The 13220-nt window shown below is 39.8% G+C and overlaps 1 protein-coding gene across 1 annotated transcript in view; it reads left to right on the top strand.

The window, feature by feature from the left end:
* The window catches only part of LOC128366865 (furin-like protease kpc-1), a 162238-nt gene that overhangs the window by 9214 nt on the left and 139804 nt on the right, over nucleotides 1-13220 (top strand). The window contains 1 exon segment of the mRNA XM_053327632.1: nucleotides 12586-12678. Within this exon segment, the coding sequence (XP_053183607.1) occupies nucleotides 12586-12678 (93 nt within the window).

Raw genomic sequence — 13220 nt, 5'->3', positions numbered from 1 at the left:
TTCTCCTTTGCCCCTTCCTCTCCCTTTTCTGTCGAAGGGCACCCAGGGGCACAAAAAAGGGACACCAATCCTCTAATGGTTGGGAGCGAGGGCCCATTCCATTAGTCAAGGGGCCCAGAGTTCACCGCTGCTCCTCCAGTACGTTGAAGGGAGCGAAATGGAGGCAGGTGTTGGCCGGGGGCAACACAGAGGGCAACGCTGCACCAGCTGCATGCTGGGAAATGCAGAAGCCCCCCCCCACCCCCATCTCCGCCCCACATCATCTCCTCTGCCCATTTCTGTTTCCTCATGCAAGTGCAGATCCACACACCTTGTGCATATAGTATGCACAGCACATACACACGTTCACAGGATGCACACACACACACACACTCACACACACACACACTTGCACCGACTTCCTATCACCCGCTTTTGTCCCCAATTTCATTCATTCCAGTAAGCTTTTCTCCATTTTCCTTATCTCTTTCTTTCTCTCTCTCAGCCTCACATGCTCATTCACTCACTCATTCACTCACGCCTATCTCCATCTCTTTCATTTTCGCTCTCTCTCTTTGCTTACCGTCCTCCACCACCACCCCCACCATCAACCCCCCCACCATCACCCCTCCCTCACTCCAGCCCCACTCATACCTCACTCTCATTTGTAAATGGAGGAATGTAGAGAGAGAGAAGACTTGACTGTGGAGAAGATGTGGTTTCCCTCCCAGGTGGGGAACTCTGGCGGGAGATGAAGGTAAAGAAGAAGGAGAAGGAAGAAGAAGGGGCTGAGGAGGAGGAGGAGGAGGAGGAGGTTGAGAGCAGAAAGTGTGTTACTACTCCCTCTCTTTCTCTTGCTCTCTCTCTCTCTCCCTCTCTCTCTCTCTCTCTCTCTCTGGGCTGAGATGATGTATGGCTGCAAAGGCCACATGTTGGCCGTGTGATGGATTAAAGCACTTTGTAGGAAAATTACTGAGAGCGCCTCGGCACACCCGAGTCTAGCCCTTAATAAAACTCTCTTCAATATTGAAATGGAGAGAGAGAGAGAGAGAGAGAGAGAGAGAGAAAGAGAGAAAGAGAGATAAAGAAGATAAAGGAAGATGGACGAAAGCAGAGAGTGGAGGGAGAAGCACACAAACACACTCATACAAAATGCTCTTATGATATGGAAGCATTGAGAAATATTGTAATATTGCATGTTGTCTAGCTTGCTGTTGGATTTTATTTAAAACGGGTTTATAAAACAAGCTTAGAGAATAGATAAGTGAAATTAAACCTAGTTTTATGAAGTGGTTCATTATAAGATGTGCAGATGAACTTTTATGTCATTTTTGTCAGTTATTGCTGTTACAGAGTGTATTCTCTACTCTGCTTGTAGTGATCTACATTTCTTACTTGAAATGAGGAGCTAAGCACATTTTTGAATGGTGGTGGTAGACTTGAGTGCATGTTAGTCTTCATTTCCAAATAGCAGATAACCATATGTACATTTTCATCCAAAAGGCACATTATGGTCTTCATTTTTCACAGTTAGATTGAGAGTTCTATATATTTTTCTTTTTTTCTGCAGAGGGTGGGTTTTATTTTGGATGATGGCTCAAGAATAAGTGTAACAACTTACAGTAGAATATCATTACTTTGTAGTTTGATGTACACTGTAGTAAACCTGTTTATATAATACTTCATCTAATAATACAGTTATTATATAATAATTATTCCCCAGTTCACATCAAATGATGATGGGAAAAAAGCACTTTATAAGCCCTTCAATATATTTTCAATCAGTGGTATGGTAATAACTGACTAAATTCAGTTATTACATTTATATTACATTTATTTAATACATTTATATTTCATGTGATTGTAAAATGAATTAAGGAGTTACAGCCTTTAATAAGACTATCCTCTGTGTCCATACTGTAGAAACTTCTTACTATCAAAAGTAATTAAAATATGGCATATTAATGAGTTTCACTGAGAGGATACATCTGGTGATATTCTGTATTTTTCTTATGTCAACAAATGACCAAAAGTTACATTGAAAATATCCAACTTACAAGTATTGTCTGTGTATCTAAATATAGCTTATTCCTCTGTGCCATAGAGTCTGTTGACTGAATAACTATTTAAAAAACAACACATGAATGAGGTACACTGTTGCACTGGGAGACATGTTCCTTCATTATAATGAACATGGGCACTGTAGCTTACTTTGAGTCAGTCCCCTATACCCGGTCCTGCTGCTATAAATACTCAGTAGAGCACCAAATCCGCAGCTGATGATACTCTCCACCAAAAACACCTGTTTAATCCTGTTTAGGTAACATTTGCTGGAAGGAGGGAACAAATGAATGTATTGATCCTGAGGGGAATGTTGGCATCCAGTAGCTGATATGACACACATACAAAATGGCAATACACACAAGACTAGAAGGGAAGAAAACACACAGAGAACTCATAGTCTACAGTGGAGTTCATGCAAATGGAAGGTGATAAACAGTGCATGAATAATAATGACTGTAAATAATATGAAATACAAATTGGTGATAAAGAAAGCAGACATTTCTGCTTTTAATGGGATTTGTTGAAAATAGGAAGTATGGAATCTAGCCACCCTTTTCCTTTAAGTACTCTTTGAATATGTTTCATTACCATTCTGAGATAAATACATATATTTACTGTCCAATAATCTAAATTCTGTTAGACTTTCTGTCCTATGAGAATTCAATTTAAATGGGAAACCCACACTTAATTTTGTTTTTAAAGTAGTTTTTACAATGTTTGTCTTGCGTCATTGCAGTTATGATTCTCACAGAAGTGAATGTTGAGATGGGAACACAGCAACATCACTACAACAAAGTCCAGCAGTGCAAGAGCAGTCAGTCAGTCAGGGAGGTTGTAAACAACTTCACCCTTCTCCTTAGTTTGAGGGTTCAGACAGAGTTCAGAAGTCCTGCATTCCCCCTTTTCTTTCTTATATGTAGGGCTGTATAGAATGTTCTTCTCAACCCTTTTTACTCATTATTCTCTTTATTTCAGAGCTGTTATCCTTGTGTTTGGAGGATCTGTATCTCGGGTTGTGTTTTGTTCACCTCCTTATGATTAAAGACTTATCAAATTTAGCCTTTCTGTAAAATAACAATGTGTCTATGTGCATGATTTCTTGGTTAGTTTGTATAGCTACAGTGTAACACACAGTTGATCATAAAAAGTATGGTTAACACACAGGGGTTTGTATAATATCTGTATGGTCATCTTACTGGTCATGTCTTTTCATAGATAACAGCAATTAACTTTGAGTATAAAAGTGAATGAAGTCGTAATAAACTATAATTGTACCTTAAATGTCTCACTAAAAACAGCTTGTGACATCTCACTCAAAAACTCAGTGTATCAGCCTTCTGTAACCCTTCAATTCCTGTTTTTCTTTCACCTCATGATGGACTAGTGATTGTGAAGCCCTCATGCCCCCTCCCATCTCCTACATTTCCTGCCAATACTATAACCAACAAGGCTTAACTGCTCACCCCATTTAGCCCTTAGCATCCCCCTCCATCACCCAGCCCTCCTTCTAACTCTCCCCTCTGCTTCTCCATAGTTGGGGCTGTGGAGGCCGCAGCCCCTGTAGGGCTGTTAGTGTACACACCAGCTGTTGGTTTCTCCATAGGGTGTGCTGCCTCACGTGGCTCTCACACACTGCTTCAATGACTCTTGATGTCTGTGTTTGTTTTTGTTTATCCTTCATGCTTCTCCCTCCCATCTCTCCCTCCATGTCTGTTTCTCTCTCCTCTTTCTGTTTGTGTGTTGGAGGCCGTCTGCGGCAGCGGGGCGTTGAGCTCCTGTGGATGCTTCAGCACTGAGATGACTTAAAAGTCTGACTCTGCTTAACTGCCATCCCAGGCTGCAGTACAAACCAGGGCTGAATGTAATATTTGTATTTAAAGACCACCATGGAGATAAACTGTAAAAATGTATTGACTAAGGTTGGTGATGGCTTGTAGTTTTTTGGGCTTTATGTAACATTTGTATAGTCTTGGTATAAAATCATTTGTAATTGGGATATTGCAATAATTACGGTTAGTAACGAGAGATGGCCACTTATTTACTGTGAGCTTCAAAGATTCACCATAATGCTGCTGGCTCCTAGCACAAAAGAGCAGTGGCTATTCTAAGAGAGTTTAAAAATCCGTTTTTTCACTATGAATGACCTCTTTGAAATCACGCAGTCATTTGATCCATTGTTAATATAAAAATATTGATTAGTGCAACGTTAAGTTTCCTCCTAGTATTTCCCTTGTGTTTCACTGACTGGTTGTTTAGAGGTTCTGGGTTCTCCAGTGCTGTCTCTCATTGAGTGTGTGTGTGTATGTGCTTCACTTAGACTTAATTTATTTGTAGTGGTGACTGAGCTTTTTCATCAAGCCTTTGACATGAATAAAGCTAGCTACCTTATTACTCTCCCATCAACACAGTCTGTGACAACACACTTTTTAAAAGTATCCCAATAATGCAGCAATTTTTTTTCAAAATAGCATAATTTTGAGGAAATCAAACACAAGCGTGCAAAAAAACTAAATCTGTTACACTTTGGTTGACATTTTTTTACTCTTTACATTGTTCATAATGGAGTTTAGACTCTTTACTCTGTTATTTGACTGTTGAAAAAAATTGGCTACGTAATCATTTTTGGCTCTGGTAACTGTCATGATCATTTGTTCTTAAAGGTGCAGTGTGTAGAATAAAGTGGCATCTTATAATGTGTAGATATAATATGAATAAGTATGTTTTAAATAGTGTATAATCACCTGAAAATAAGAATCATTATGTTTTGATTAGCTGAGCCGTTTTATATCCACATAGGGAGCAGGTCCTCTTCCATGGAGCCAGCCATGTTACACCACCATGTTTCTATGGTAGCCCAGAATGGACAAACCAAACTGGCTCTAGAGAGGGCCAGTGTTTGGCATGTTTCAGGGCTACTGTAAGTTCTCCTCCACACTTGGAATAGAAGGGTGAGGAGAGGGGTATTCAGTTGGTTGCAATCTGCAGCTTCACCACTAGATGTCCCTAAATCTTACACGCTGGTCCTTTAACTTTGTCATTTTAAAATTTAAATTATTGTCTCTTGAAGAAAAATCCCTCAGCACAGCAGTACTCGAGTCAGGTAACTGTTCAGGCAGGGATGAGCAATTCTGCCTTCAGCTCCGATATCCAACAATTCTCATAAAAGAAGCTTCAAATGAAGTCATGCTTTTCAAGCTTTTCCAACAAATATGAGATATTTATCAGACAAAAGGACACGAAAACATGAAAAATAAACAAGGAATTAAGGAACAAAAGAAAGAACAAGTGGATCATAATACCTGAAGTTATTGTTGTGCTTGTAGTGCTTTCAATCTGTTTCTTCTTTCAAGTGAGATGTTTTGAATTTTGATGTTTGGCCTTTCAATCATACACTGTGAAATATGATAATCTGATTTGACAATTAAAGATGGAGCACAGGTATTTATATAGGAATCAATGGAAATACTGGTCAAAAATCTTAAAACAGACATGATGACAGTGTTGCCAGTGACACAATCGATGTCTGTAGTGTAGAAGAGAAAGCAGCAGCAGTTTGACAGTTGTTGTGACACTGTCAGTATAGAGCTGTTCAAGGTTCAGTGTTTATTTCTAATCACTTCAATTAATAGCAGAAAACGTCATAGAAAAGCCATAAGAAGGAATCCCCATGTATTTATTGACCAAATCAGTGCAAAGAATACTAACGCAGGAAAAAGCTGTATTTCTCTATTTCTTGTCTAGACTGTATCTCATGGTAATCGATTTATGATTTAGGCATCAACTGAAGCAGTAAGTGCACAAGGTTAAACTGCTTTATTGCTACTTACATTGTAGCCACCACAGTGAATATTAGACAGTAGCTTCTTGTTCCTGAGGCTGTGCACTACATGTTTAAACAAATTAAAAAGCTCACTATGGAATCAGTAAAATTCCGCTATTGAATAATCTATTAATCGTCTTGTTATCACTCTGACTTCCAACTCACATAATTGCATGTGATTTTTGGTCGGTGGCCAAAATACTCAAGTTGAATATTTAGTCCTTATGGTAGCTGATCAGTTGTTCCTCCCAGCAGCAGTGGCTTTGTCTGCTTCTACATTTAGTTTTTAGATTCTCTAACTGTGTATAGTTTTGAGATAAGAAACCTGAGTAAAAATGGATTTGCACATTACCCAGTTTGATCCTATAGTCATCACTAATATACAATATATATTTCTGCTTTATGAACAAACTCAGGCTAATAACAAGTACACTTCATGGTAAGTTAGAGCAAGACTGCATGAATCGCTGCCTGACACTGCAAACAAAGAAAAGCTTATAAATGCCTGGAGGTTAATCACAATCACACATCTATTTTCTGTTGTCTTACTGATTTACAATGAGTCTCAAAATGTGCAAACTTTTGACTCAAATGCAACTAATAAAGATTTAAAGTGAAATGACTACTTGAATATATACTGTATGTAGGTTTGTAAGTTTTTAATTATGTAACTAATTATATTTTTAATACAATCTTTTTAGAATGACGTTTTTGATTTGTCCATCTTTAACAGGACCGCAGTCACAGCCTTGGGGTTGCCATATTGGCATGTACTGTATGTATCATAATTTAGTACTACCTGCAGCAACATGGTCAGGCTCAGCTATTATTCTCTGGAAGCTTTGCCTCACTCACGGCGGCAGTACTGTCATGCTAATCCACTATTCACCAGTGCTCTGGATGAAGGTCATTCATTGGAGAGATTCAGTTAAGCAATCACAAGAGCTTGAGAAGAGCATTTTGAATAGTCCTTCCTGTCAGCTTATATCTCTGTCTGGAGTCTGAAGGTCTACAGTTGAAAGTTGGAATTGTCCTCGATCAGAGAAGAGTGTGAAAGGTCAGGGTGCTGTGCTTCCATATGCACTGTATAAGTATCATAAATACAATATTAGAAAAACCTTCAAAAGGATTTCAAGTAGGTTGTTTATTTGCCTTTGAACCATAATAAACAAGTATCAGACTTCATAAAAAACAGTTATATAGTTAAGTCTGAAGTACTGATTACTTTCAACAAAGAGTTTCTTTTTATTACTGTCTATCAGTTGTGTGTGCATCAATGGTTGTCCTTTATTTTGTTAATGCAGATGAAGGACACAACTTGAAAAGCAATAACAAAGTTGTTTATATGGATTGTTGGTGGAGTTTTAACCTCAATCTGAGTTAACAGGATGTTTCACAAACTGTTTATCATATGTCAACCAAATTTTAAATGAAGTTACTTCATAAACCAATGAAGTACAAAGCACCATCATGTTTACCATTTTCCTGTGACTAGGGTGGTGTGAAAAACTCCGTCAGATGGGCCAGATGGATCTTCAGAGTCTGCACGACACTTACTACTCAAAAATAATGAAAGTATCTCAGCAGTCAAGAAACACAATGAATCAGACATGGTTGTACCAAATTATAGATTTACTGTGTATTAGGCAGTCATACAAGTAAGCTGGTCCATGGAGCAGGCACTGACTTCAAACACTGATAGCACTGTTTTATTGAAATTAGCCCTCCTTCTGAAAAGCTGCATTCATGGAGTTACACCTACTTCTTGCCAACCCACATATTTTCACCACTGTCTTTGACTTTGGACAGTCATCCATTTCTAATCAAATTATGTACCACTTTTTCAAAACTGCAGATGTTTTCATCTCTCTCAGTAGTTAGTATTTGCTTTGTGACCAAAATATCATCACATACATGTATAGACTAAATATACAGTGATCTCTGCACACACGTATCAACTTAAAGATATTTAGCATTCCTCAGTAGTCAGTGGCTGCTTTGTAAAAGCTGCTTTGTATTTTCACCCTTGACGTGATGTTCCCTTGTACTCAAAGCCAGGTCACAGTGACCTGAATGTCCATGTAAGTCTCCTGGGCCTCCACTCTACCCTAAAACTTCAGATTCACTCATATACTATCCTGACTATAAACACAGAATAATATAAATTACCTAGCACAGTTTTACACATACAGAAATGATTATATGTTTTGACTAGCATCAATCATGTAAAAATATCCCATAGTAGTCGCCACATTCTTGAAGGCAGGTCTTACTCCACATAAACAACCATAATTCTTGAATTTATTGTGCAGTTGCAATCAAATCCAGATGATTCATGTGGAGTATCATAATGTATGAACTCCGGTGCTGTGATCCTGCAAAATGTGATGGCATTTTACTTGTACATGTTACCATGGCAACATCATATCAAGATTTGTACACAATATATCATTTGTAACATTAAAATAACAGAGGGTTGTACAGCCTTTCTGAATGTTGTGTATTCTGAAAACTAATAGTCAATGCTTCTTTTTTATAATGATAAACATAATATGTTACAGTCCTATCCTGTAAACTAACTTGATCATTCAAATAAGAAATGTTCTTTAGCAGTTGGTAATGGTGAAATTATATTTGCAAATGTTTGTGAAAAAGGTTGTCAAAGTAAAAAAAGAAAATCTAATCAAACTTATAAAGATAATTGGAAGAATGGCCACTGGGTACAGAGATGTCTCATTAATGGAAAATGAATAGTTTACTTAATTCTTATTCCAGCCATTTGTCCTGTTGAAGCATTTAATCAAGACACAGTTCCCCAAACTGCTCCTAATGCATGCTGGGATAGTCTCGCTGTGACCCTTTATAGATATGTAAGAGGAAAAAAGGTGATAAAGTAGGAAAAAAGAAGGAATACTCAGATTAATAAGAGTGTTCTATCGCCATTTATGTTGATATTTTATGATCTATCGTATTTATAATTTAAATAAAGTTAAATGTTATAAATACACTTGCCAATATTGTATCAAATAGATGTATTCATAGATTCTATGGTCACATGTTGGATATCCCTGATGAAGAGGTAAAGTGAAACATAGCTGCGCTTCCAAAACCTAACATAGCAGCTAGAGTTTTTGATCAGTGAATAATGTTGGATGAACACTGCCATAAAGTCATGTTACCTCATTATCAGTCTGTGTTCCTAGGTCCAGTAGATGTTGTTTATGGATCCACTAAGTAAAGATCTATCTCTGACTGCAGCCAGCGAGGACATCCTAATTCATGTCGAGCTTACTTAGTTCATTGTGCAATGATTCAAGCATACAGTATCTATCTGTGTGTTTGTGTGTGTGTTTGAACACTCTCATGATTAGTGTTCTCAGTGACTGGCGGGCTGATGGGGTTGATTTGTCCGACAGTGCTGTGTGTCAGGCAGGCTCAGCGTCCACACTGGAGAACATGAGTGAAGGAGCGGATAATTGATAGTGACAAGGCGCTCCCAGCCTTAATTGCTACTGGTGAATTAGATTACCTTTTCAAAGTGCCTTCATTAGCAGAGGGAGAGTCATACCAATGGTCCCCTGATTGGCCTCATATTGTTTTGCTGTGAACCTGCTCTGGCAGGGCCCAAAAATGTGTGTGTGTGTGTATTTGTTTTGGTTGCTATGAAATTACTCTCTAATTTCCATGTACAGCTGTAGTTTTACTGTGTACTCATGTGTGTATATTATGGACACCCAGTGTCAACAATGTCAAGTTGACACAATGACACATTAAGCAGGAAGCAGGTCTCTGTTTTTAGGGGTCATTAGCGGCATTCACAGTTTTAAAGGGTCAGTTCAACCACTTTAGAAAACGAAAGAAACAACATATTGTCTCACTTTAATGATATCTAGCCACATAAATTGTCTTGGTTTTATTTATCTAAGTCTTGAGATATCTGCTGCCACACAAAGTACACTTGGAATGATTGGGCTATGCTTTGAACAGCAAAGTGTCCTTCCAGAAACAGTGTCCTCCTGGTTACTCTGGATAATCCATAGAATTCATTTCACCGATACTATTTTCTACTGAAAACAAAATAGTTCCTGCAGTAACAGTTGAAAGTGAGATCGGTGCAGTTAGAATCAGGAGACGCACATAAAGAGCTACAGCCAACATGAGGGTCTGAAAACCAGCCAAAGGTGACGATTCTCTGGCAGAGGCAGACTTGGAGCGCAAACTCAAGATTGAGGAAACCAACAAGCATCAATAGGGCCAGTATGTTGTATATCTTAGGTGACAGAGGTAATATATGAATTCAACTGTAATTTATTGGTGGGGTCATCACATTGGTGGCCATTGGAATGGCCACAGCTACAGGATGGGCAACTTCAGGAAGGTTATCCAGGTTAAAACAGGGACAGTGTTTCTGGAAAGAGATAAAAAATAAAATATGAATATTCTTACAATGGAAATGTTCAATGCTTTGTGCACCACAACTGAAATCCCATTTACTTCCTTGGTACAGGAGTGTAGGCAGAAATCTGAGAGACAAATCTTAAAACCGAATCAAGCAAATAAAAGCGAAACTATCTGCATGGCCCCTGAAAGGTCATGGTGGAAATGTTTTTAGAACTACTTTTACATTCCCTCTCAAAAGGTTTTAATTTTCTTCACTTTTCTCTCTTTTTAAACTTTTTTTTTTTTTTTACCTCTGATCCATAAAGAATGGCAGAGCCATGTCAGTATGCAGCCATTGTGTTGTGTTTGAAGCTAGTTTGCTGAGGCTGTGACTGTGGCTACAGTGGCTACTCTTCACAGCCCCCAAATGTGTTACCAATAGCTTCACCACAGCGCTCAATCAACACAATGCTGAAGCCAAGCTTTCAGAAGGAATATGTTTTTTTTGTCTTGTTCCACTATAGTCAGATCAAAGTTTAAGGTTAGTTCGTTAGTCGAGAAGTTCTTCAATTGCAGAGAACTTTCTAACACTTGGCTGCCAGCGTAAAAATAAAAACCCTAAAAGCTTACAGAGAGCAAGCAGGGAAAGTATAGAGAGGGTTTATCATTCTGTGCAGAGACTGTAACATGAGCATTTTCCTTCAAAAAAAAAAAAATTCTTTCCAAACCCAAAAGTCCAAAATCTTACCCCCTCTTCATCCCCTGCAGCACCAGTCTCAGCTCCAGCCATCCTTCCTCATCCCATTTCCATATCTGTCTCCAGTCACTGCTCCATCACAGCTCCTCACTCCATCCCCCATCCCCCAGTGCCTCCCATCCCAAGAAACCCACTGGCATCCCCATCCCTGTCTCATGCTTCATCCCTGTCCCAGCCATCCTCTGCAGCCCCCTCCCGCCCCCCGCTGAGTAAAATGGAGTGTGCAGCATCAGGGGAGTCGCATGTTCTCAGTTCAGCTCAGCTCAGCCGTACTGCCAGCGTTATAAACTTACTGTGTGATTATTGTCGGAGCGAGACTCCTCCACCCAGGAGGTCTACGCTGATGGGTACTATGTCACCGGTTACAGCCAGCCATGGAGGGTGGGATGAGAGACCAAAGGAGGGGCGAACACTAAGGATAGAAACCAGGGTGAAAAAAAGGACACAGAGATGGAAGTGAAATACAGTTGGTAGGGGAGATGGAGAAAAGTAACAGGGATCAAGGGAGAAAAAGGATGGAAAAAGATAGAGGAAGGGAAGAGAATCATCAAACGGGGGAGAGAAAAAAATAGCCAAGCTGAGCATGGAAAGACTGATGTATACCTATCACAGCAGACAAAGACAAGGGGAGACACACAGGGAGTGATATAAAGAGGGAGAAGCAGAAGAATAATGTGCCGGGAGAAGAAAGAGAGGCAGCGGGGAAATCAGCAGAGGAGAGAAAAAGGAGTCAGGGCGGGTGGGCAGAAAAGAAAGGCAAAGAGAGAAATTAGAGTGAAAATTTTCAAGCGAGTGATGTGTGCTGTGATTGTTTTCTCTCTCTCTCTCTCTCTCTCTCTCTCTCTCTCTCTCTCTATCTCTCTCTCTATCTCTCTCTCTCTCTCTCTCTCTCTCTCTCTCTCTCTCTCTCTCTCTGTGTCGCTCTAAACGGTCGGGATGTGGCCTGTATCTGCCGGCAAGAAGGAACTCAATTTGGGACAATTTACTCGGCAGTCTCAGCCCTGATGCACCTCAGGGACAGAGAATAGAGAGAATGAAAGTGAAGGAAGATAGAATCAGCAAGGCACACACACACACGCGGCGTGTGCCTTGCACACAATTGCCGCCGAGTAGATTTCACTTAGTTAGTTCTAACTCTCCCAGGCGGTCAATACGATTGAGTTTATAAGGCTTGGAAATGAAAAGCCCAGGATAAGGTTAGATAAACTGTGCGCTATTTGATTTTGGCCCACCTCTCCCAGAAAACTCTCACAAGACAGATGGCCGGAGGGGATACGCCGAAATCATGTTGTGCAAAGGGTCATATGCGTGATTAAGACAGAATACGTTATGCGTTTGACCCTCACTCTGGACATGGAGTGGTCTCTCTGTAATGATTGAAACACTTGCATCTTTTTTTTCAGCACCATCTTGCATTCTCATCACACCCCAAGCTTTGGAGGCTGCAATATTTTCTAAAAAAGTCTTGAATAAAAGGCGCTTGACTGAACCCATTTAATACCAAATCTTGTTTCCTGTGACCCTTTAGGTCATGAAAGTGACTGTTTCGATATACTGACCACAGTGTTTGTTTCCATGCTGACAGATTGGCAGTCTGGAGGGTTTGTTCACCCTGAGAGACAGCAGGGAGCGCCCTGACAGAGCCTCCTTTGAGAACACACTGGCAACCACAGAAAGGGTAAGTGTTTTTATTCTATTGATAATTAACCACTTTGCTGAATAAAATTCCGCTCACACGTTAGGATCTAGAGAGGGAATCAAGCTACAGGTTCCCTAAAGGCCAGTTCAGGATTCACAATTAGATGAAAGTGTTTTAGAATGTTGAAGGGAAACGTTGCAGCGGTGTTAACTGGCCTGTCTCAGCTTGGCTCAAGCCAGCTGGTGGTGGCACCTGCAACTCAGCTTGACAAGTCGCCAGTGACTAGTTTTAGAATATAAGGTATGGTAACAGCCAATCAGCTTATAGCAAAAGACAAACTGTCAGCTGGTTTAAAGTGACAGACTTGTGGACGGAGGAAAGAGAGGATCACCTCATCAGTTTGTTGGAGGAACAGCTGTCTATGTTGGACGCAAACCTTAAATTCTGCAAACTAAAACTAGCCTACAATCCAACTTCTTGACCCACTTGTTCAGCAAGTCAGTACACTGAGTCAATAGACTGTCTTCTCTTGTCACATTGGTGTAAACCATTGACTGTATATAAATATGCAGGTCATGACA

Source organism: Scomber japonicus, chromosome 10, assembly GCF_027409825.1.
Source record: "Scomber japonicus isolate fScoJap1 chromosome 10, fScoJap1.pri, whole genome shotgun sequence".
NCBI classification, from domain to species: Eukaryota; Metazoa; Chordata; class Actinopteri; order Scombriformes; family Scombridae; genus Scomber; species Scomber japonicus.
Note: the sequence above shows the minus strand (reverse complement) of the source record. Positions and strands in the feature narration are given on the sequence as shown.